At 41.3% G+C, this 25834-nt stretch overlaps 1 protein-coding gene across 5 annotated transcripts in view; it reads left to right on the top strand.

Moving 5' to 3' along the window:
- COL19A1 (collagen type XIX alpha 1 chain) overlaps window positions 1–25834 on the top strand; it is an 885342-nt gene that overhangs the window by 624439 nt on the left and 235069 nt on the right. For all 5 annotated transcript variants that reach the window (XM_033936698.1, XM_033936699.1, XM_033936697.1 and 2 more), the window contains exons 23-25: window positions 14616–14669; window positions 17738–17782; window positions 24865–24918. In XM_033936698.1, the coding sequence (XP_033792589.1) occupies window positions 14616–14669; window positions 17738–17782; window positions 24865–24918 (153 nt within the window). The remainder of the gene's footprint in view (window positions 1–14615; window positions 14670–17737; window positions 17783–24864; window positions 24919–25834) is intronic.

Raw genomic sequence — 25834 nt, 5'->3', positions numbered from 1 at the left:
CACAGGGGTACTAGACTGGAGTTGAACTTTTCTACAACATCCCTGTAGGTCTCCTCTATGTACTTCTCTGTCTCCCTTAGCTCCTCCAAGTCTGCTACTCTAGCCTCAAGGGAATGTACTTGTTCTCTGAGAGCTATGAGCTCTTTGCAGCAAGCATACACATATACCTTCTCGCCAACCAGGAGAAAATCATACATGTGACACTCAGTGCAAAAGACTGGATAGCACCCCTCTTGCTGCTGGACTGGTGTCTGCATCATATTATCAAGCTGATTAATATGCTTTATTTCGTGTTTGTTGCTTAGATAGTCTTAGGGTTATATTGTATGCTTATTTAGTGTTTGATTTTTTGCAGGTAATGAAATATAAAGAGTTTTCTTGTTGTCCTAATTAGAATAATTGACAATAAATTAAGACTATAAGTAAAGAAATGAGCTGGGTTGGGTGGGAGAGGGGAGGGCGGGAGGGAATGGAAACTAAGCCAGACCCTGCTCTGCCTGCCAGAAACTATCTCTAGCAGCAAGTTCAATCTTACAAAAAACTGTAGAACTATAAGTATTATCCTATGGAGACTAGCTAAGTAAGATTTGTTCTTTTAAGATCCAAACTGTCTATAGAAGGGAACCTAAAAATTGAGCTTTTCTCCTCAAACCTATCAAAGCTCAGAGCAAAATAATGTATACCTTCCCAAAGATATGTCTTTTCTTCTCCTCCTCTCAGAAATAATGTTATCTTGGACTTTACCTTTCTTTATATAGATATAATTTGTAGGGGGCTTCTATAACAGACCCTTTGAAGCTCACATAAAAATCGAACAAATAATTCCTGAGCATCCAAAATTTGACTTTGTGAATTAACTTGTGCTTGAAGAGAGGCACTCCTTTCCAAAACTTTATCAATTTTGGTAAGCAGTTTTCCTTCCATAGAACCAATTGCAGTTCAAATTTCCTTTAGTGTTATGGCTCCACATATCTCTTTCTTCTCTACTTTCCCATTCCTTCAGTATCAATTTTAACTTCTTTGACACAGCTACCATGATCTTCCACTGCTCCTCTTTACAACAAAACCATACCAATGCGTATCAAACTCGATGGAACCATTGTGGGAATAGCCACAGCAGCTGCCACCCTGCCTTCCAAACAAGTTGTTACAACTTCTTCAGTATTTATTTATTTATTTTTATTTTAGTATTTATATACCACTTATAGCCTAAGTAGATCACATTCAGGTACTCAAGCATTTTTCCCTATCTGATCTGGTGGGGGCTCACATTGGAGAATGGCCAATGTTATGCCGATTTTTAAAAAGAGCTCCAGGGGAGATCTGGGAAATTACATACCAGTGAGCCTCACTTCGGTGCCGGGCAAAATGGTAGAATCGATTATAAAAAATAAAATTTTGGAACACGTAGACAAATATGATTTTTTTTTTTTTAGTTCAAAAAGCTTATATTGAGGACAACCATGATACAATAAGAGGATACAGATAGCAAACAAAAAAGAAAAACAGCAGCAAAATGATGTGCAAGTAAACATATGCATACAAATGTGGAATTCAATATACAAAGCATTTACATGCAAATACAAAACAGGAGATTGTACAGTGCATAGAAAGGGATCCGCCAACTATTGTCCAAGGAATACCAGAATATATGAAAACAAGAAAAAAGATCTGGTACCAGAACGAAAGAAACTAACAAGAAGTGCTATATCCTATACTGGGTTAAAAGACTAATCTGTAGAAGCAAAAACCTGTAGGATAAATAAGAGTACATGTACTCATCTACTTAATGAATAAATAGAAAAAATGATCAGCAACCATGGTGGAGGGAAATCTGTAGGGCTGAACAATATGACAATAAAGGTGCCCATAAATCCATGTGACGAGGTGTACATCCTTGACGTTCTGCAAGATGATATTGATAGGAATAAATTAGAGTAATGTGATTCCACCATTGAGACACCATGGCCTGGGTAGTAGATTTCCAGTGTAACAGTACTACCTTAAGGGCCACTGCTAACGAGATATCTAATAATTGGGCATGCTTTGGAGACAGGAAAGAAGTAGAAAGAAGAGACCTAAGAATAACAAGAGCATAAGAGATAGGGATAGTAAAAGTAAAGATGTCAGAGAAGACCAACCACAATTCCATCCAATAGCTCCGCACCCCAGGATAATCAAACACCATATGCTGGAAAGTTCCAAAAGATCCCTGACAATTCCAACAAAGATCAGAATTGGACTGTTTCACATGCTGATTCTTTATAGGTGTCCAGAGAACCTTATGGGCTAAATAGTATAAGGATTGTAGAATCGGTGCAGAATTTATTGGGCGATTAGTACAGGATCAAAAATATTTCCATTGCTTCCCGGAAAGTGAAAACAGCAATTCATGTTCCCACAGCAGTTGTACAGGGTAGGGGGTAGCCGTACTATGTATACGACAAATGTTATAGAAGTGGGACACTACATGAGGAATGTGCACTACACAACATAGTAGATCAAGCACAGGTGGAAGAGATTCACTGAGTAAAGTATCTCTAGCGGTTAGGAATCTTTGTAAACTATGAGTGAGTTTAAGATATTGAAAGAATTTTCTAGAAGAAAGCCCATACATGGCTTGTAAGATAGCAGAGAACTTCACACAGTTATCAATTTGCATATCTCGTATGAATATAATGCCCTTAAGCACCCAATGCTTCCAATAGATCGGGACTCCACCAATACAAATAGAAGGATTGCCCCATAAAGGAGAGTGTAAAGAATCTCTCACAGAATTCGGCATAAGATGATCCAGACATTGTATAGCCCGAATTCCGGTTTGGAAAATAGGAATGCTTTGGATATGGGGAATCCGAACTGCTCCCAGTAAGGCTACTAGGGGATAAGGCTGAATGATGTCTGATTTTACCAAAAGCCATAAGGGAGGGGAAACCCCGGATCACTGCCAGAACCACCAGCAGGCAGAGTGTAAATGAAAAGCCAAAGCATAGGTGCGAAAATCCGGAAAGTTCACTCCTCCAGCCATTCTAGAACGTTGCAAGGTCTTGAGAGCAATTTGGGATACCTTAAAACTCCATAAGAACTGAATAAGAATGAAATCTACAGTTTTAAAGAAGGAGTCTCAGAATGTATAGGGTAACATTTGTAACAAAAACAAAATTTGGGGTGCAATCATCATGCGAATTGCCTCCAAGCAACCCCACCAAGTAAGCCAGAATGGAGACCACGACTTACAAAGCTCACAAATCTTAGCTAACACTGCTTAGTTTCACTTGGAGTGTGTCTTCCCAAATAGAGTGAAAGGTTATGCCCAAATACTTAAGACCTCCCTTACTCCAACGGATAGGTATAGAAGAGATCATGGCGGAAGTACAATAAATATTAAGCAGCATGACCTCTGTTTTCTCACTATTAATCACATAGCTGGAAATGGATCCAAACAGTTCAAGCAAGGCCAATACCTCCGGTAACGATTTATCAGGATAAGACAAATACAAGAGAACATCATCCGCAAATGCCGTCAATTTTATTTCAGGGCCACTTGACTTACCAAGAAAGAGACCTTGAATATGCATATTAGACTGAATATGTCGTAGCAAGGGATCAAGTGCCAGATTGAACAATAAGGGTGAAAGGGGGTATCCCTGTCTCATGCCCCTGGCTAGCGGGAAAGTCTTTGTAAGAGCACCATCTACAAACACTTGGGCCACAGGTTTTAAATATAATAACTGGACCATGTTGATAAATGAGTCCCCTAAATGAAACCAACTGAGCGTTTCAAATAAGTACTGCCATTCCACATAATCAAAGGCCTTCTCCGCATCCAGGGCCACCACACAGATAGGGATGTGAGATCGTGCTGCAAATCATTGAGCATGACTAAATATTCTGGTATTATCAGATGCCATACGCCCTCGAGTAAACCCACTCTGGGAGGGAGATATCAAACTCGGCATAACGATGGCAAGCCGATCCACCAAAATTTTTGCTAATATTTTATAATCATAATTAATGAGTGAGATGGGTCTATAATTCTTGGGAAGTAATAAATTTCTACCTGGTTTGGGAAAGGTGTGTATAATGGCTTCCGTGAATGTACCTCCTAAGAATTGAGTGTTAAAAAAGGATTGATATAATTTCAGTAATCTGGGTGCCAAGAGGTCCGTATTGGTTTTATAAAATTCACTGAGGAAACCATCGCTCCCTGGAGCTTTCTTCGATTTAAGATGGTGTACAGCTGAAAAAACACATCCCAACACATCCCAACAATATAATCTACCATCATCCTCTCACCCTTCGCAACCTCCTGCAATTCCACTCCACAGGCAACATCTAATCTAGTCGCAATGGACGATAAGTCAATTCTTATCTGGAAACACTGTTTCCTCCAAATATCTCAAAACGTCAGATATAACAACTTAAAAACAGATTCCTGCTTTTCTGTAATATAAAGTTATGCTATGTAAAATAATGTAATGTAAGTTATGCAAGTACTGGAAAGATAATGTAAAGTAATGCAAAGTAATTCCACGTAAAGTTTTGTAAAGTTATGTATGATAAGTTATGTAAAGTTAATGCAAGTTATGCAAGTACTGTAAAGATAATGTAAAGTAATGCAAAGTAATTCCACGTAAAGTTTTGTAAAGTTATGTACGAAAAGTTATGTAAAGTTAGGTATGCAAAGTTTGTAAAGTAATGCAAAGAATTGCATTGTCATCGCCTGGAAATGACCAGCCATCTTCTAATGTAATCCGCTTAGAACCGCAAGGCACAAGCGGAATAGAAATCACTAATGTAATGTAATGTAATGTAAAAAATATCTTCAAGAGATATAGGAGAATTAAGCATCTGTACATGTTCTGCAGAGAGTGTAGGGGCTGAAATAAAGGACAGAAATGAGTGAATGTGCTCCTGAGAAGGCGATACCCCACTCGTGTACAACTGCTGGTAAAATTTACAGAAAGTATCTGCAATTTCAGAGGTCTTGGTGATTAAACGTCCATCCACCTGCAAAGACTGAATTTTAGGAGATCTCTGTTTGCGTTTTAAGAAATTTGCCAATAAGAACATAAGAAGTTGCCTCCACTGGGTCAGACCAGAGGTCCATCCTGCCCAGCGGTCCGCTCCCGCGGTGGCCCATCAGGTCCGCGACCTGTGAAGTGGTTTCTGACCACTTCTATAACCTACCTCAAGTTCTATCTGTACCCCTCTATCCCCTTATCCTCCAAGAACCTATCCAAACCTTCCTTGAACCCCTGTACAGAGTTCTGGCTTATCACCTCCTCCGGAAGCTTGTTCCATGTGTCCACCACCCTCTGGGTAAAAAAGAACTTCCTAGCATTTGTTCTAAACCTGTCCCCTTTCAATTTCTCCGAGTGACCCCTAGTGCTTGTGGCTCCCCACAGTTTGAAGAATCTGTCCTTATTCACTTTCTCTATGCCCTTTAGGATTTTGAAGGTTTCTATCATGTCCCCTCTAAGTCTCCTCTTCTCCAGGGAGAACAGCCCCAGCGTTTTTAACCTGTCAGCGTATGAGAAATTTTCCATACCTTTTGTCAATTTAGTCGCCCTCCTCTGCACTCCCTCGAGTACCGCCATGTCCTTCTTGAGGTACGGTGACCAGTATTGAACACAGTACTCCAGGTGCGGGCACACCATTGCGAGATACAGCGGCATGATGACTTCCTTCGTCCTGGTTGTGATACCCTTTTTGATGATGCCCAGCATTCTGTTTGCTTTCTTTGAGGCTATCGCACACTGCGCCGATGGTTTCAGTGATGTGTCGACCATCACCCCCAGGTCCCTTTCAAGGTTACTCACCCCTAGCAGTGTTCCCCCCATTTTGTAGCTGAACATCGGGTTCTTTTTCCCTACATGCATGACTTTGCATTTCTCTACGTTAAAACTCATTTGCCACTTTTTGGCCCAGTCTTCCAGTCTCATTAGGTCCCTTTTCAGGGCTTCACAGTCTTCCGTGTTTCTAACCCTGCTGAAGAGTTTGGTGTCATCAGCAAATTTGATAACCTCACATTTTGTCCCCGTTTCCAGATCGTTAATAAATATATTGAACAATAGAGGTCCCAGCACCGACCCCTGTGGAACTCCGCTCGTGACCCATTGCCAGTCTGAGCATTGGCCCTTTACTCCAACCCTCTGTTTCCTGCCTGCCAACCAGTGTTTGATCCATCGGTAGATATCCCCTTGCACCCCGTGGTTCCACAGCTTTTTTAGTAGCCGTTCGTGAGGTACCTTGTCGAAGGCTTTTTGGAAGTCAATGTAAATGATGTCTATGGATTCCCCCTTATCCATCTGACTGTTTATTCCCTCAAAGAAGTACAGCAAGTTCGTGAGGCACGACCTTCCCTTGCAGAAGCCATGCTGGCTCGCCTTCAGTTGTCCATTGTTTTCTATGTGTTCGCAGATTGCGTCCTTAACCAGTGCTTCCATCATCTTTCCCGGAACCGAGGTCAAGCTCACAGGCCTGTAGTTTCCCGGGTCACCCCATGATCCCTTCTTAAAGATGGGTGTGACATTTGCTATTTTCTAGTCCTCTGGGATCTCCCCAGTTTTTAAGGAGAGGTTACATATTTGGCAAAGTGTTTCTGCTATTTCGTTTCTCAGTTCTTTTAGTACCCTTGGGTGGATGCCGTCCGGGCCCGGTGATTTGTCGCTCTTAAGTCTGTCTATCTGTCTGAGGACATCCTCTTTGCTTACCTTTAGTTGTACCAGCCTTTCGTCGTGTTCTCCATTTATAATCACCTCGGGTTCTGGGATATTGGATGTGTCCTCTCTGGTGAAGACTGACGAGAAGAATTTGTTTAACCTGTCAGCTATATATTTTTCCTCCTTTATCGCTCCTTTCCTGTCTCCGTCGTCCAGTGGTCCCACTTCCTTTCTGGCTGGTTGTTTCCCTTTCACATACCTGAAGAAGGGTTTGAAGTTTCTTGCTTCTCCTGACAGTCTTTCCTCATATTCTCTCTTTGCTTTCCTGACCTCTCGATGGCATTCTTTCTGGTGTCTTTTGTGCTCTTCCTGGTTTTCCTTTGTTGGTTCCTTTTTCCATTTCTTGAAGGATGATTTCTTGTCGCTTATCGCCTTATTAACTACAGTTGTTATCCATGCTGGGTTTCTAGTTCGATTTTTTTTGCACCCTTTCCTGAACCTTGGGACGCACAGGTCTTGTGCCTCGAGCACTGTGCCTTTAAGCAGTGTCCAGGCTTCCTTTACGGTCCTCACCTTCCCTGAGCTGTTGCTGAGCTTTTATCCTACCATTTTCCTCATGTCCTTGTAGTTTCCTTTTCTGAAGTTGAGTGCTGTCGTTGTGGTTCTTTTCATCTTTGTTGTTGGAGTTGATGAGAATTGTGACCATAACCCATCTGCCTTGATCATCATGACTATGTGCATGGTAAGTGTAAAAGAGGTTCTTAGACAATAAGATGGCTACTCCACCTTTATGACCCTGAGCTGTGGAAAAAACAATTTTTAACCCAATCTCTATGCAATTTCTTAGATTCTGAACTATTTAAATGGGTTTCCTGCATAAATACAATAGCAGCACCAAGATGTTTAAAATATAACAGAAGTTTCTTTCATTTAATAGGATGAGAAACACCCTTTACATTCAAGGAGAGTAGTTTGTAGGCACTCATAGAAGCAAAAGAAAAAAGATCTGTAAGTGAGGACAATACAGAGACTGGTTGTCCCACCAAGCAACACTGTATGGAAAATAGAGAACAGAAATAGTACCAGTAAAATAAACAAAACAATCCACATTGGAAAAATCCCACAAACATCCCCCCTCAACAGAACCCCCCACCGCCCCCAACCATACTTCCTCCCCCCTCCCACCAATGACAGGAAAAATACAACCTAAAGGCACCCCCCATGGAGGGAGAAATCCCAGAGGAGAACATATCAAACCACCCAGCCCCCCCCCCCACACACACACACTTAGATATAAATTGTATGGCAAACCATGGTGACGAAGAATAGACAAAAACAGAATAAAGAAAAAGTAAAGAAAAAGAAAACCCTAGGGAGAAGAAAGAAAAAAAGAAGAGTAGTTTAACGGGTGAGAGAAATCAAAGCAGAAACATTAGCAACATGACAGAATTGAATTCCTCTACTGAGGAGTAAAATGAGATCACAACAATAACATGCCATAACAGGCAATTATACTATAGCAGACACGGCTGTATTCATAAGGCATAACAATGCCAAAAGAGATGTGTAACAGACAAAGTAGGCAATGCAAACAAAGTACAAGAAGAACTGAAAACTGTGCAGTCATCAAAAACAATTGTGGAAAACACTAAACAAAGTGCCCACAACACAAATCGTGGAGTTATATGAAGAGACAGCCCTCCATCTGTAGAAGAAGTGAAAACCTTATAAGTATGAGCAGTAGAAAACTGGAAATACCAAACTGTTCAAGTACTAGCCGCACTGGTGTCCATCTGAAGTAGAGCTTTATTTTCTTTGAGGAAGTGTTGTAAGGCTTTCGGCTCCAGAAACGTTGATGTCTTATTCTGGTAGGTAACTTTCATTTGGGCTGGCACCAATAACCCATAGCGGGCCTCCAAAGCCTTAAGACGTGGACGCAGGGCTAGAAATTGTTGATGCTTCTCAGATGTTTCTTTGGTGTAGTCAGCCAAAATATAAATACGTTGACCCTGCCATTGCACCAATTGAAGTTCCTTCATTTTGGAGAGGATTTGCTCTACTTGAGGAAAGCACAAAACCTTAAGCACCACCGTGCAAAGCTTCTAATTGCCTTGTGGCATACGAGCAGGCACCCGATGCGCCTGCTCGATTTTGAACGGACGCTCAAAGGTAAGATTCAAAACTTTAGGAATCCATTGCTCAAAAAAGAGAACCGCATGTCCTCCCTCAGTTCTTTCATAAAGTCCAGAAATGCGCAAATTATTTCTTCTACTACAATTCCCAAAATCTTCACAAAACGCCGAGATCTTCTCTAATAGTTTACCGTCCTGCTTCTGTTGCATCACAACGTCGTCTAACAATTTATATTTTTTCTCAAGGGTGACCAATTTGCTATCCAACGTATTCATTTTCGCCGTGAGATGAGATATTTCCATTTTGATATCTTTGATATCCGTCTGACTCTCAGTAAGAACTGTGGAAATATGGCAAAGTTGTTCTATCATTTCCACCATATTGTCCTCCGGCGTTGGTAAATGGGATTCTTTCAGCGGTGATAGCGGATCTTGTTTAGACCTCTTCACGTGTGTATTAATGCCAAATGCCGCCTCAATTTTGCCGGATTTTGGTTGAGGCATAGTTAGAATAGAGTTGGTAGCCAGTCTGACTCAATAAGTGCAGCAAATGATAATTAATCTGAGCGTGGGGAATGGAGCTGAGCGATTATGCCTCTATCTTGAATGGGCTCTCTAGCGCCCCCAGACAAATATGATTTAATAAGATGGAGTCAGCATGGGTTCAGCCGAGGGAGATCTTGCCTCACAAATTTGCTTGACTTCTTTGAAGGTGTAAATAAACATGTGGATAAAGGTGAGCCAGTTGATATAGTGTATCTAGATTTTCAGAAAGCTTTTGACAAAGTTCCTCACGAGAGGTTCCTGAGAAAATTAAAGAGTCATGGGATAGGTGGCAAAGTTTCTTTAATGATTGTAGTTCATCCCCCTTTCCTTTTGTATCGGTAATAAATTTGTATGTATATATTTTATTTTGTAATAAATTGTCTTATCGTTTCTCCCCTTTTTAATTTGTAATACGCATTGAAATATTTGATATTGCGTGTACATCAAATTTTAATAAAACTTGAAACTTGAAACTTCAGTTGTGGATAAGGAATTGGTTATCGGATAGAAAACAGAGGGTAGGGTTAAATGGTCATTTTTCTTAATGGAGGAGAGTAAACAGTGGAGTGCCGCAGGGGTCTGTACTGGGACCAGTGCTATTTAACTTATTTATAAATGATCTGGACATTGGAACGACGAGTGAGGTGATTAAATTTGCAGATGACACTAAACTGTTCAAAGTTGTTAAAACACATGCAGATTGTGAAAATTTGCAGGCGGACCTTAGGAAATTGGAAGACTGGGTATTCAAATGGCAGATTAAATTTTTTAAAAAATAATTTTTATTGAAAATGCAGATGAAATTTAATGTGGACAAATGCAAAGTGATGCACATTGGGAAGAATAACCTGAATCACAGTTACTGGATGCTAGGGTCCACCTTGCGGGTTAGCGTCCAAGAAAAGGATCTGGGTATCATTGTAGATAATACCATGAAACCTTCCGCCCGATGTGCGACGGCGGCCAAAAAAGCAAACAGGATGCTAGGAATTATTAAAAAGGGGATGGTTAACAAGACTAAAAATGTCATAATGCCCCTGTATCGCTCCATGGTGTGACCTCATTTGGAGTATTGCGTTCAATTCTGGTCGTCTTATCTCAAGAAAGATATAGTGGCTCTAGAAAAAGTTCAAAGAAGAGCAACCAAGATGGTAAAGGAGATGGAACTCCTCGTATGAGGAAAGACTATAATGATTAAGGTTCTTCAGCTTGGAAAAGAGACAGCTCAGGGGAGATATGATTGAAGTCTACAAAATCCTGAGTGGAGTAGAATGGGTACAAGTGGATCAATTTTTTGCTCCATCAAAAATTATAAAGACTAGGGGACACTCAATGAAGTTACATGGAAATACTTTTAAAACCAATAGTAGGAAATTTTTTTTTTACTCAGAGAATAGTTAAGCTCTGAAACGCGTTGCCAGAGGATGTGGTAAGAGCAGATAGCATAACTGGTTTTAAGAAAGGTTTGGACAAGTTCCTGGAGGAAAAGTCCATCGTCTGTTACTGAGAAAGACATGGGGGAAGTCTCTGCTTACCCTGTATTGGTAGCATGGAATATTGCTACACTTTGGGTTTTGGCCAGGTATTAGTGATCTGGATTGGCCACTGTGAGAATGAGCTACTGGGCTTGATGGACCATTAGTCTGACCCAGTAAGGCTATTCTTATGTTCTTATTCTATCTAATGCACATGGGGCAACAGGGGATTAAGTGACTTGCCTGGGGTCACAAGGAGCAGCTTCTTCTCGCTGCTCACTGTTTTCTGGAAATCCAGGTTGTGGGGGAGAGAATCCTTAGGACCCAGACTCAGCGTGATATCCAACACTGACAGGAGCAGTATTCTTACAACACCTAGTTTCCAATTACCATGTCATGAACTACACCTTCTGGAACAAGTAAGTCAGTTCTATTTTGTACATTCTAGTTTACCTGCTGTTTGAATAGATGTTTCCAAAAGAGGACAGTGGGGATTGTATTTACCACATGCTTTAGAAATTTGAACGTATGTACAGTACATATTTTAACCCAAAAGAATTGTATGTTTCAAATAGAAGGGTTACATACGCATGCATAGTTTTGCTGGGGTAATTTCAAAGGGTAGGAATATTTCACTTTGAAAACCTGGCAAATCTATTAAGTGAAAAGTATATGCATCCTTTTTACTCTTGTGTGTAATTATAATATTACATCTGAAAAACAAGAAATGCAGCTATAAAGTCTGTCAGGATCAAGCAATCCTAATAAAGTATGTAACATCTTATGTCTAAGACTGTAGATTATTTCTAAAGACAAAGCTGTCTGAATAAAGGTTCCCACTGTTTCACCATTTTATCAATGACTGAATTTACATCAAGATTGATGAGAATGCTTTCCTCTGTTGCCATTAGAATGAAAGTCTCTTGACGTCTTGGAAGAAGAGAGCTTTTCAGTCTATTCTTAATAAACTAGTGCAGACAAGTTTCTTTCACACGTTATTTCAGTAAATGATACCATTAATATCAAGTGGAAAACCATTCCAAATTTTCTGGCACACATTTGTAAGAAGATTATCTCTTCAGGACCTAACAGCAACAAATCATCCAGTTTTTATACATATCTAGAGCTGGATTTATGTTTCAGTTGTACATCTTTTCTCATCCTAAATAAGATTAGGCCTTTATCTAGGAATATATCACTCTAACCCCATTTTGCAGTAGAAACTAGTCCTATATTACTTGACAGGGATTTGCATTTCTATAATTCTTCAGAATGTCCATACAGTTCCGCTCTTCTGGGTATGACTGAATGGATTTTTAAGTCTCAAAATAGAAAAGGGTATATGCCATGTATTTTATATAGATTAACACTGGCATTAAGGAAGACCAAAGCATTTTTTTTTTAATGTTGAACAGGAAAAGCATTTCTGATCCTTGAAAAATAACTTTTTACATGGAAAAGCTTATTTGGGATTTGGACCTAATGAATGCATTAAAAAATAAAGCATTTCTTTCATTTCAAGAATTAGTCTTACAAAAGTAAACAGGCCATTATTTTAGAAACAGATACATGTGTAAATAGTAACAAACAAAAAAAGGAACTGCAGATATGTACAAGATGCAGGCGAAATTTATTGTGACAAATATAAATATATAAAAACCTTTTTACCAAACAAATGGACCCGACACGGTCCGTGTTTCAGACAAACCTTCGTTGGGGGTCCAAGATGAAAAAAGGTTTGGAAAAATATGCCACAAAAAATTGTAGAGTAAAAAAGTCATAAACCAAAAGGTCCGATGCGCCGAGAATCGCCAACTGCTTTAAAGTGTGAGACGTTTTAAAGCAGTTGGCGATTCTCGGCGCATCGGACCTTTTAGTTTATGACATTTTTTACTCTACAATTTTTTGTGGCATATTTTTCCAAACCTTTTTTCATCTTGGACCCCCGACGAAGGTTTGTCCAAAACACGGACCGTGTCGGGTCCATTTGTTTGGTAAAAAGGTTTTTATATATTTATATTTGTCACAATAAATTTCGCCTGCATCTTGTACATATCTGCAGTTCCTTTTTTTGTTTGTTCCTGGTTGGTTTTTTCTGTAGACAAGGTTGGACCTTCCTCCCTTTTTGTTCCACATGTGTAAATAGTGGCATTTACACGTTTATATCAGGTGCAAATAGCAATTTCAGAAAGCTGCTATTTACACATGGAGATCCATATCATGCAGAAATTTCAAGGGTATAACTGAAATCTATATGATATTCCCCATTCTACAAAGGCATTACACTTGTATGGAGAAAAATATCCACTTCAGGTTTCACTCCATCTGAAAGGAACAGATGTGTTTTTAAAAGTGCTTGTTTCAACCAGGGTTTCATATTGGATTGGATTGGTTTATTTATAATCCGCCATCTTGTATATACTAGAGACTTTTTTTAAAGAAGAAGCAATGTCCAATAACATCTTAATTAATGAAGATATAGGCCACTATTCATGAAAGTGCTTTAAGCATTATAATGCCTAAAGTATTTATCTATTTATTTATTTTAAAAATTTATATACCGCCTATTACAAAGCAGTTTCCAATTAAACATACATATCATTAAGACAAATATCATTACAAAGACAAGAACATCTTACTTTACATCTTCCTTACTAACTGCTAAGAAATATTACATAAATGTATTAACAAATAACTGTTTTCAGCAACTTCTTGAAATTTACACGATCGGCACAGAGCCACAGGTTCCTTGATAGTGCATTCCACATTTTCACTCCAGCTATTAAGAACATTGTAGCATACTCTTCAACATTTGGATGGGGGTCATTACCAGTTGTATTGCCTCCCTCAATCAGGTATTAGTAAATGGACCCATTGAAATAATGGGGCCTGTAGTAGGCTGCACATATTTTGACATATTAATAATTGATGTGCCTTCACATTAACCACCAGTATGCTCTATAATTGTCACCACTTACATTAAAAATGATTTGGCATGCACACCCTGCTAATTTTATACAGTACATAAAGAAGATCATACGTCAGGGATTATCAGGGGCCACTTGGACAAAAATTTTTTCATGGGAGAATCAAGATCATCATCAAGCCAAGTGAACAGCACAGCTGGCCTGGTGGCTTCCCCTCAGATGTGGTCAGCCTGTGACTTACATTCTTTTATTTCTATTCTTCCATACATTCTCTATCCCCATCTCCCAGTTCATTGCTCCCCACATGTTCTCCACAGCTCCGCTTCACAACACGCTCTTCTTAAACTGAATTCCAACCAGTCACAGTTCCCATTCCCACAAATCAGCCTTAATCATCCTGTCTCTACCCCTTCAAGCTGGTCCTCATTCTAGTTTATTACTCCCTTCTATATTTTCTGAATAGGATTTTTGGCCTCTGGAACAGCAATTCTATTCTCTTTTAGCACTAGATGACTTTCCAGTGAATTTGAACTGCATGATGCCCTGGAAGTACATGCACCAAGCTTACAGAGATACAAGGCACAGGTAGAGAACAGAACAACTGTTATAAATGTAGTGCTAACAGCAAATCTTGGGACAAAAAGGAGAGAGAGAGAGTGTACAAGGGAAAAGAGTCAAGGGTCACACATGGTCAGTGGGGTCGCTTCTGCTCCCAGGTCTTGCTATGAAAAACACTGACTTAAGTTACTATATCTTACGAGACTTTTATGAGTTTAACAAGTATTGTATGATATGCTGCTCATTAGATCCCAGATCAATATTTTGTATTATGTGATTATAATGGAGCATTTTCTCAAACTTTGCACATAGGGTGAAAAAGGAGAACCTGGTATAGAAGGACCTAGTGGGAACCCTGGACCAGAGGTATGAACAACTGTTTAAAGTAACTCACTAAGGGCTCTTTTACTATGGTATGCTAATGGATTTAGCACACGGCTAACTATAGCACACATTAGTAGTGGAGTGTCTCAAGGATCGGCGCTGATACCGATTCTGTTCAATATGTTTGTGAGTGACATTGCTGAAGGGTTAGAAGGTAAGGTTAGCCTTTTTGCAGATGATACCAAGATTTATAACAGAGTGGATGCCCCTGGAGGAAGTGGAAAACATAAAGACAGATCTGCAAAAGTTAGAAGAATAGTCTAACATTTGGTAACTAAAGTTCAGTGCAAAGAAGTGCAGAGTGATGCATTTGGGGAATAGAAATCCGAGGGAACCATATGTGCTGGGAGGTGAGAGGCTGATAAGCACAGATGGAGAGAACTCTGGGGTGATTGTGTCTGAGGATCTAAAGGTATCTAAAGAGTGTGATAAGATGGTGGCTGTAGCCAGAAGGATGCTAGCCTGTATAGAAAGAGGTATAACCAGCAGAAGAAGGGAGGTGTTGATGCTCTTATATAGGTCATTGGTGAAGCCACACTTGGAGTATTGTGTTCAGTTTTGGAGGCCATATTTGATGAAGGATGTAAAAAGAGATGAAGTGGTCCAGAGGAAGATGACAAAAATGGTAAGGGATTTGAACCAAAAGAAGTACGAGAAGAGACTGGAAGACCTAAACATGTATACTGTAGAGAAGAGGAGGGACAGGGGAGATATGATACAGACATTTAAATACAGTTAAACCTCGGTTTGCGAGGAACGTGGTTTGCGAGTGTTTTGCAAGACGAGCAAAACACTCGAGCAAACTTTAACTCACAAACTAAGCATTGACTCAATCAGCGAGCTACCTGGTCTGCCGGAAAGGGAGGTGTGTGTCTGTAGGCCGGCTCTGCAGGTCTCCTTCCACTTCCGAGAGGCATGCAATCGTATAATCTCTCTCCTTGCAACAGCCAAATAAACTTTTAGAACTTTGAAGTGGGAATCGGATAAGTCCATCAGCTGCTATTCCAAAAGCTTCTCCACTCTCTCTCTCCTAGTCAAACTTGACTTTTCCCAGCTGAGGACATGCGCCAGACTGTGCTCCTGCTGCAGCTTTTCCTCTGCAGTGTCATGCTTTGAGAGTACAAGTTGGGCGTTCGCTCTCGTTCGGGTGTGAGGGGGGTAGGAATCTGCCACACCTCCTCCTCCATGCCATCTGCCGCCGATTAAGAAGCCATAGCAGGAGGAGAGAGGGTGAATCCACAGCATACCCGGCTCGGGATGGCCACAGACCGCAGATGCCAGGATGTGCTGCCGGAGAATGGCTCAGTGCTGCCTGCCCCCGAGCCCCACCTCCCCCTCTTCTGCCCAAGCGCCCCTGCCACTGCTCGATTATGATGGCCGCATGCTGCGGCGCCTGCTCCTGCTCCTGGATGCCGGCGCTCATCGACTTCAACCAGTTTGGACAGTTTTTTGCTTGACTTGCTGGCCAGACAATGACAGCTACCTTTGGCACTCATGAGGGAGGTGAGGAAGAAAAAGGGAGGGATGGGGGGAAGTGAAGAGAGAAAGATGATTGGGAAATAAGAAAAGGGAAAGATTGTCTGTGTTAATGGAAAGAAAGGGGAGAAGAGGGAGAAATGCTGAAACAGGGAGTGGGAGAAGTGTTGGACCACAAAAAGATATAGGCATGTTTTGGGGATCAGGAACAAATCAAGTGAGTTTCCCTTACTTTCTGTGGGGAAACTCGCTTTGATATATGAGCACTTTGGTTTACGAGCATACTTCTGGAACAAATTATGCTCGTAAACCAAGGTTCCGCTGTACTTCAAAAGTATTAACATAGTACCAAATCTTTTCTAGAGAAGGGAAAATGGTAAAACTAGAGGGCATAACTTGAGGTTGCAGGGAGGAAGACTTAGGAGTAATGTTAGGAAATTATTTTTCACAGAGAGGGTGGTGGATGCCTGGAATGCCCTCCTGAGGGAGGTGGTGGAGAGAAAAACAGTGATTGAATTTAAAAAAAAAAAAAAGCATGAGATAAATGAAAGAACTAAGGCCTCTATTGGACAGACTTGTATAGTTTGTGTCCTATATATGGTGATTTGGTGTAGGATGGGCTGTGGAGGGCATCAGTGAGAACTCCACTAACTTGAAACATGAGGACGTTACTGGCCAGACATTACAGTAGATATCCTGCAAACAACGGGATGGTTGGATAGGCTGCAGTGAGCTTAGATGATAACTTCAGCAATTGGAATCTAGGACAGTACCAGGTGGACTTTACTCTATAGCCCAGAAATATCAAAGAAGAGACAAGCTAATTTAATCATGTATTTTTAATAAGAATAACTAATGGGCAGACTGGATGGACCATTCAGGTCTTTATCTGCCATCATTTACTATGCTACCGTGTTATATCAAATGCTAAGAAGCCCATAAGTATAAAAAGGGCTTTTTAACATTTAGCATATGCTAATTGTTAGTGTGTGCTAAATTTGTTAGCGCCCCTTAGTAAAAGGACCCTAAACTGCCTATGAGTTATTTCAATGAGCAAAAGCTAGAAAGCTACTTTGTACACTTCATAGCTAGTTAAACATTTGGTGACTTTCATTGTTTTAATGAGATGCTAGTATGTCAACAATATAGATAATAAATAGAAATAAAACTAAACAGAAAAGATGATGATATCCTTTTCTTGGGCTAAATTAATACATTTTTATTAGCTTTAGAAATAAACACTTTCTTCAAATCAGAAATATATGTAACAATATGCAAATTACTATCCACAACAAATACATTACGGGCTCCTTTTACAAAGCCGAGGTAGGGCCTTAACGCGTGGAATACAGCGTGCTAAATTGCTGAACGCGCTAGCCGATACCGCCTCCTTTGGAGCAGGTGGTAGATTTCTGGCTAGCGCGCGCTAATCCGGTGCGTGCATTAAAACCGCTAGCGCGGATTTGAAAAAAGGAGCCCTACATTTTAATTTTTTGGGGTTTTCTCTGGATATAACTGTGATCTTATAGAAATATTGTTGTTTTTCATATATCAAATTAACATTTATTTTATAGGGTCCACAAGGACCTATTGGACCCAGGGGACTACAAGGAGAAGTTGTAAGTTGTATGTTTTGTACTACAATTTATTTTATTTAATTATGTTGTTTAATTGTAAGTGATATTAAGTATAACATTGGTCAAGCTCATATGCATCTCGGTTCAGTTGTTGTCACTTAAAAGATACTCTTTTGACTTCTCTAAACTGAAAATACTGTATATTCTTCTGAATGGCAAAACAACTTAACATAAGTCACAAAAATAATAGAAACTATTCTGAAAAGTAAGTCTCAAGCATATTTGTGAATGAAAACTTTTAAAATGTTTGCTTTAAAATATTGGCCTGGAACTGTCCACTTCTCTGCACTTCTAGTTTTGACAAAATCAGGCTCTTAAGGCTACAGTGCCACGAGCCTTCATTTAAACTCTCCAAGAGCTCTGTGTTTTATTATACCCTACCTAGTCTAGCCATTGCAGGTCAGCCTGGAAAGTAGAGGTCAGGTCTGAGAATTGAACCTATTTATATTTCTGTTTGGCTTTCTATGCCATTCTCCCCCCTAGGAGCCAGAACAATTTATACCATTTATTATGTTGCATCAAGTCCAATCTAGGCTTGTCAAACATAGCCCCAATTTACTGAAAGATGCTCTCTGGGGTTCATAAGAAGTCATCAGCTCTGAGCAGAGCCAGCTTTCAGATGACTTTCTTCTTTGCAAAAAGTGTCTGTCTCAGTGGCTTATTTTCCTTTGTAACTCCAAGCTAATTTACATACTTTCTACTGTCCCAAAGGATAAAATATTTAATATACCTTGGGGTAGGGGAAAAGGGCATGGTGAACAGACAGAACATGTAAAAAATCTCTCATGTTATAATAAATAATAATTAATTCTCACTAGCTATGTAATGTCTGGTGAGTAGTAGCTGTGTGGAAAAGCAAGATGGGCACTGGTTACAGTATTCTTTCTTCAAGAAAAGCTTATAGTGAAAGCTATGCATTTCATGATTTCTACTTTATCATCAATATTTCTAGGACTATTTGTAGAACACAGGTGTCAAATTCAAGGCCCGTGGGCCAAATCCGGCCCGCTTGCCCATTTTATGCGGCCTGCAGTGTGGTGTTATCATCTGGCTGTCTCCCTCCTCCTCATTGCCGCAGTGTGCACAAAGCCATGGACAGCGACTCCTATGTGCATCCTGTGCCTGAACCGGAAGCCTTCTCACTGATGTCGCAGTGGTAGGGAGATGAGGGGGCATGATACTGGATGGCACTGAGGTGGAGGGCAATGTTCCCTATGAGCTGCGCAGGTGATGGCTGCACACTTCTCTTCAGAGCCCAGCTCTTGGCTAGCAGCACTTCCCGTCTCCCTCCCAAGATGTATCTTGAGCAGTCCAAGCAGCTGCTCTCTGCAGTCCCAGGTTCCATCCACCCCTCACCCCCTTCCGTAGGATCCATCTCTTCAGTTCTTTCATCCTTCGGGCAGCCAGCAGCATGAGTGAACACACGCTAACTTTGGCAGCCCAGAAGCTTTCTCTCTGCTACTGTGACAGCCTGTTTCCTCAAAGATGGGAAGCAGTAGCAGAGTGAAAGCTTATGGGTCGCTGAAGGTAGCGTGTGCTCACTCGTGCTGCTGTCTGCCCAAAGGATGAGAGTAGCTGCCTTACCAGATCCTGTGGAGGGGAGGAATGCAGGGGGGGTCGGGTCACTGGGGGATCATGGGGGGCATTAAAGAAATGCTGGACCAAAGGGATGGAGAGGGAAAAAAAGAAAGATGCCAGACTTCCAGGACAGGGAAGGGGAGGATAGAAATGCCAGATCATGGTAGGGAATAAGAGGAGGAGCAGGAAAGAGAAGGAGAAGGAGAGAAGAAGAGATACCAGACAACAAGAAGGGAGGAAAGGAAGGAGAGAGATGGACTACTGGAAAGAGAGGGAAGGAGAGAGAGAGATGCCAGGCCAGGGAAGAGAAGGAGGAGAGAGAGGGAGGGGAGAGGGAGAAGAGAAAGACAAAGAGATGCCAGACCACAAAGGGGGATGAGGGAAGAGAAGGATGGGAGAGTGATTGAGGCCAGACTGGGGGAAGGAGAGGAGTAAGGAGGAGTGGGGGATAGAGAGAGAGGGAGGAGATTCTGCACAGGGATGGAGAATAAGGGGAGAGAGAGGGAGGAAATGGTGTGCCGGAATGGGAGGGGTGAGAAAGGGAAGATAGATGGAAAAACATTGTTGTTTAAGAAAAGATAAGGGATAAGGGGATAGGGACTTGTATGCTGCCTTTTTTTTTACCACATTTAAAGCGGTTTACATACAGGTACTCAAGCATTTTCCCTATCTGTCCCGGTGGACTCACAAGATGGGAATAGGGGAGAGGAAAGAGAGGGAATATGGTACACATGGATGGAGAGGAGGGGAAGGGCAGAGAGAGGGAGGAGATGGTGCACATGGATAGATGGAAAGGGAAGATATGGAACAGTAGATAGAATTGAGAAGTAAGAAGAAAAATTGAAGAAAGTTGAATATTGAAATTTAATGCCAAAGTTGGATTTAGGGCAGAAAGTGAATGAGAGAGAAACAGCAAATCGATAAGGCCCTGGAAATAGAGTTAAGGGCACAGACAGAAGAAAGTACAACTAGAGACTGGGAAAGCATGTGTAGAAAATAAAATCACCAGACAACAAAGGTAGAAAATATGATTTTATTTTCAATTTAATGATTGAAATATGTTGGTTTCGAGAATTTATATCTGCTGTCTATGCATTTGTTTCTATTTCTCTGGTGTTGTACTACATGCTTGCAGAGTCTGGCATTAGGGTTTCGTTTGTGTATATTAGGACTTTTAATTTGTGGTCCTGTATTTGCATAGGGTTGATCTGCTGCATGTGTGATCAAGGCCAGGTGTTCTGGTAGGAATGAATGACGAGAACCGTTAATGGTGCCATGGCCCAAAGTAGGAACATACAGTATTTGTTGGCTCTCCTCTACCCCTTTTACATTCAAAATAGCCCACACATTATGGAAGCAGGGAGGAGAGGGCAGAGGCAGGCTTTTTTATCACCAGCCGCGGCGCTATTAGCTCCTATGCTCATAGGAATTCTATGAGCACCAGAGCTTTTACTGCCATAGCCGGTGATAAAAAAGTCTAACAAGGCTTCATAAAACTGGGGAGTGGGGGGTTGGCTATGAAGCCAGATTAGAGGTTTTTTTTATCACCGGTTGCGGTGGTAAAAGCTCCAGTGCTTATAGAATTGATATGAGCGTTGGAGTTTTTACCGCCATGGCCTGCAATAAAAAATCCCTAACACAGCTTCATATAAAGGAGGTGGGGGGGGGTTATTTGTTAATTGTAAAGTGATGATTGCTATTTCCCTGTTTTTCCACATTTACATCTGCTATCTTTATATTTTGTACAATATTAAGGGACATGCATCACTGTTTCTGTAGTGTTGCATTGTATGCAGAGTCCAGTATCTTGGTGGTTCAGTTTAACTTTTGTCTACATATTTCTATTTTAACCCCCCCCCCCTTTTTTTACAAAACTGTAGTGTAGTGTGTGGTAACAGCTCTGACGCTCATAGGAATTCCGTGGCCAGTGCTAAAAGCCACGCTATGATTTTGTAAAGGGGGGAGGGGTAGTTTGTGATTGGATATTCCATACTGGATGAAGGTGTTTTCTGTGTTCTGTGTTTTCGAAAGACATGATTCTCTGTTAGCACTGAATGTGCAGGATCAATCTGTACTAGTCTGGCTTGTTTAGTTTTACAAAGGGTGTATTGATGCTCTACTCACTGCAGTATGTAAGATGTTGCCTTTTCCTAGGTACAGTCTTGTTGTGCGATGTGTGAATTGTTACTAAAAATCCATGTTTTCAATATAGATGAGGGGGGTATCAAAAAAGATGGACCCTGGGTGTCACATATGCTAGATACGCCACTGCAGTCCCTCACTCATTTAGCACTTTGTGCCTCGACCTGGGGAAAAGAAGTGTTAGCAGGTGGGATTACCTTCTTCTCCCTACAGGAAAAATCCAAAAAGACTTCTGTAAACAAGGTTGGCTAATAAATTAAAACAGGTTTTATTTAACTCTTTACATAGGCCTCGTTATAAAGCAGATTTTCCTAAACAGCTTTCGCCAATTTCTGGACTCACTCACTTAAACCGATACTTATTATTACTATTTGATATACCGCTTTTCCCAACAAAGGATCTCAGCAGTTTATATTAATAAAAATAGTAAAATTGTTAAAAAGAAATGGCATGCCATCAATTGACAGAAAAGATTCCAATCATACAGACACATACAGAGGAAGAAATACATTGCCAGCCTACTTTCCACTCTCCCACAGCTAACCAAACAGTGATGGCTAAACCAGATTGGAAAGCCAAGGCAAAAAAAGTGAGGTTTAAGCAGTTAACTCAACAACATTAGTCGGTAATTCAGATATTGAAAACCATTAATGGATAGTCTTTTGAAACCTTTAAAACTCTTTCAGTTTTGTTTGCCAAGGCAATAGCTGCAAACTCCTCCCAATTTCTCAGTTGAGTCAGTGTGTGAGCATGGCTCTGTGCCTGTCTCTCCTTCTGTCCTTGTCTGTCCCCACTCTCCCAGTCCCCAGATCTCACCCCTCTGCTTCAACTTTCCTGGGCAGGTGGCTGCTATTTATTTATTTTATTTAAAAAAAAAAAGTGTAAAAGTATTTATAACCCGCCTATCCACAAATCTAGGTGAGAAACAAAGGGAATATGCATAATAAAAACAATAATACATACAAGAAAAGTACAAAACTAAGAAACGTCATTAAAACATATTTTAAAATCCCACAAAGCTGACTGACCCCTAGAAAAGAAAAGAGAAAACTATCCCCCTCTTCTCTTTAACTGCACTAGCAGTTTTTAGCACAGAGAGCCGTGCTGAATGGCTCGCGCTGCTCCTGATGCTCATAGGCATAGTATAGGCACAGCTGAGTATAGGCATTACAGTTACCAGTGAAGAAGAGAGAAATATCAGATTTTGGTCATAGTTTAATGTCTGGAAAAGCAAGAGGCTAAAATATGTGCCAGACATAACAGTAGGCTATTGCTGAAAATCATAAACAACTTATAAATAAGAGAAAACAGGTTAGGGGTCAGACTGACCTGGTAATATCTGTTTCACACTGTTCCCTTAACAATGCTTGGGAAGCAAAACTTAGCTGTTTACCTTGAGATCCCCAGTATTGCATATAGGTCTGCTGGGATGTCTCGTGATCCAATAGCATATGATATCTAAGTCATTATTGTTGCTAAAGAAAAGTACTAATGAAGTATGATTAACCAGAAACCATGTGACTTAAATAGAACATATAAGAACATTGCTAAATTATGCAACTTGTAATTGGATCCTAATGAAGCAATTGTAATTTAATTAACATAAGAACATAAGAATAGCCTTACTGGGTTAGACCAATGGTCCATCAAGCCCAGTAGCCCATTTTCACAGTGGCCAATCCAGGTCACTAGTACCTGGCCAAAATCCAAGGAGTAGCAACATTTCATGCTACAGTGACTTCCCCCGTGTCTTGCTCAATAGCAGACTATGGACTTTGCCTTCAGGAACTTGTCCAAACCTTTCTTAAAGCCAGCTACGCTATCCTCTCTTACCACATCCTCTGGCAACATGTTCCAGAGCTTAACTTGGAAGATGTACCAACTACATATGTAATAATAAATAATAAATAAATTGATGATGTCATAATCCCAATAAAATGGTCAGTCAGTTGTAATTCGGAGAGAGATTCTTGGTTGATTTCCTATCAGTTAGTAGGATGCCAAGAAACTCCCAACGCCTTGAATGAAAAAACTACACTTTTGTGTCTGGTTTTTTCTTTGGCCTCCTCTAGAGATAGAGATAAGAGCTGAGAATATATGAAGCCTCTTCATGTAGTTTTTTTTAGAGCAAACAGTTTTGTGCCGTAACTCGGATCTATCTCTGGAGGACGGCAATGAATTTATATTCAGGTAAGACCATGGTCTGTAGGTTTTTAAGCAGCATGATAAGGTACTGCAGGAGACATTAAGGCCCTGATTCTCCAAAAGTGCGTCCTGATTTTAGGCAGCTGTAGGCGTCCTACAGCTGTCTAATCAGCCAATCGGGATGCACGTTTTTTTTAAAAAAAATGCTCCCCAGGCAGGCCGCCTATATTGAAGGCGAGGCCCGCAAGACACCTAGGCCCTGATTCTGTATAGGACGCCCGGGAGAGGCGTCCTATTCAGAATCGGCCTACACTAAAACCCCGATTCTGTAACCGGCGTCCATGTTACAGACGCTGGTTAGAGAATCGGGTTAGATTAGTCACGGCCCGCTATACTTATCGCGGCAAGGGATCTCTCTGCCGCTATAAGTATAGCAGGCTGCGGCCTGTCCGATCAGATGCCCCCCCTCTGACACTACCGACCGCCGCCCCCCCGACACTACCAACCGCCCCCCCCCGACATTACCGATCTCCCTCCCACCCTGACACTACCGATCGCTGGCAGGAGAGTGTCCAATCCCTCCTGCCCGAAGACGCACCCCCCCCCCCCGCTAACAACCCCCAAACCTCCAAACTAACCTGTTCTTCAGGCCAGACGGTTCTTGCCCGTCTAGCCGGTAAGCCCGCCTCGTCGAAATGAGGCGGGCTCGCCCCTTCCCGGCGAAGCCTAAGGCCTGATTGGCCCAGGCTCTAGAAGCATAACGGGTCCGCCCATCCCCACTAAGTCTAAGGTCTGATTATCCCCCTTATAATGTATGGTGAGCTCTCCAAAACCTACTGGACCCAACTGTATACCACAACAATAGTCCTTGTACCTGCAGGTGGTTCCTATATAGAAATATAGAAACATGACGGCAGATAAAGGCCAAATGGCCCATCTAGTCTGGTCTAATAGGTTTGGGGTGGGTTTTGGAAGGCTTACATATTCCACCATAAGTGTAGTAGTTATAGTGGGATATGTGTCTGAATTCAAAAAGGTGTGGGATAGGCACAGAGAGAGAAAGAGATAATGGTTGCTGCAGATGATTAGACTAGATGGGCCATTTGGCCTTTATCTGCCACCATGTTTCTATGTGCCTGATAGTTACAAGTATCTAGGGAATGTTGCTGAAATAAAACCAATGTTTTTGAATTTTCCAGGGGCTACCAGGAGAACATGGGATACCCGGAAAACCAGGAATGAAAGGGGAAAAGGTGTGTTTTTGTTTGAAATTTTGTTGGCAGTGATATATTTGTCATTATCAATAATATAACATGTATAAAATATAGTAGATATGGAGAGGTATTTTCAATATGATGTCCAAATCCTGTTTTGTATGCTTTGCAAAAAACTTCCAAAAATTCAGTGCCAAACATGGACATTTTCAAACAAGAAATGTATCTTTTGGGCTCAAAACTTGCCCTATTTTAGACATTTTTGTGCTCAGTGTAGCTTTCTTTATGGGCCATTTTCAAACAAAAAACATCCAAGGAAGAAATGCACAAAAACATTTTTCATCCTCGTCTCCCCACCATTCAGGGCAGGATTAACCAATAGGCCAAGTAGGCACGTGCCTAGGGCCCGAAATGGTCAGGGGGGCCCGATGAAGGAGGGCATCAACATTGTTTTTTCCAAACAGTGATGGGCCCCTCCAGCATCGATCGGCAACACGAGCCACTCCACCGAACAGCAACGTGCCCCCCCCCCCCCCCCATCGACGGAAAGTAAGACAAGCAAGCAACGCGGGTAAGAAAGGCAACGGGAACTGTAATTTTGCAAGCGGTGCTGCTTGCCAAAAGCCTCCCTCTGATGCAGCTTCCTGTTTCCACCTGGATGCATGGTGGGGTGGGGCGGGGCAGGGGGGCCCAGTGTACTTGTGTGCCTAGGGGCCCTCGATGAATTAATCCTGCCCTGCCACCATCCCCGCATTTTTCATTCCTGTCTACTCACCATCCCCACAGTCTTAATTTTTTCCCCACATCTTCCCACTTAAAGTAGAAGGATGATTTTATGCAATTTATGGGCCTAAGGCATTGCAAATAAACATTTTGGGGCTGATTCTATAAGTGGTGCCTGAAAAGAGCAGGTGCCTATAAAAATGGCGTCGGTCGCATGTTAATCATGTTCAAG

The sequence above is a fragment of the Geotrypetes seraphini genome, chromosome 3 (genome assembly GCF_902459505.1).
Source record: "Geotrypetes seraphini chromosome 3, aGeoSer1.1, whole genome shotgun sequence".
Lineage (NCBI taxonomy): Eukaryota > Metazoa > Chordata > Amphibia > Gymnophiona > Dermophiidae > Geotrypetes > Geotrypetes seraphini.
Note: the sequence above shows the minus strand (reverse complement) of the source record. Positions and strands in the feature narration are given on the sequence as shown.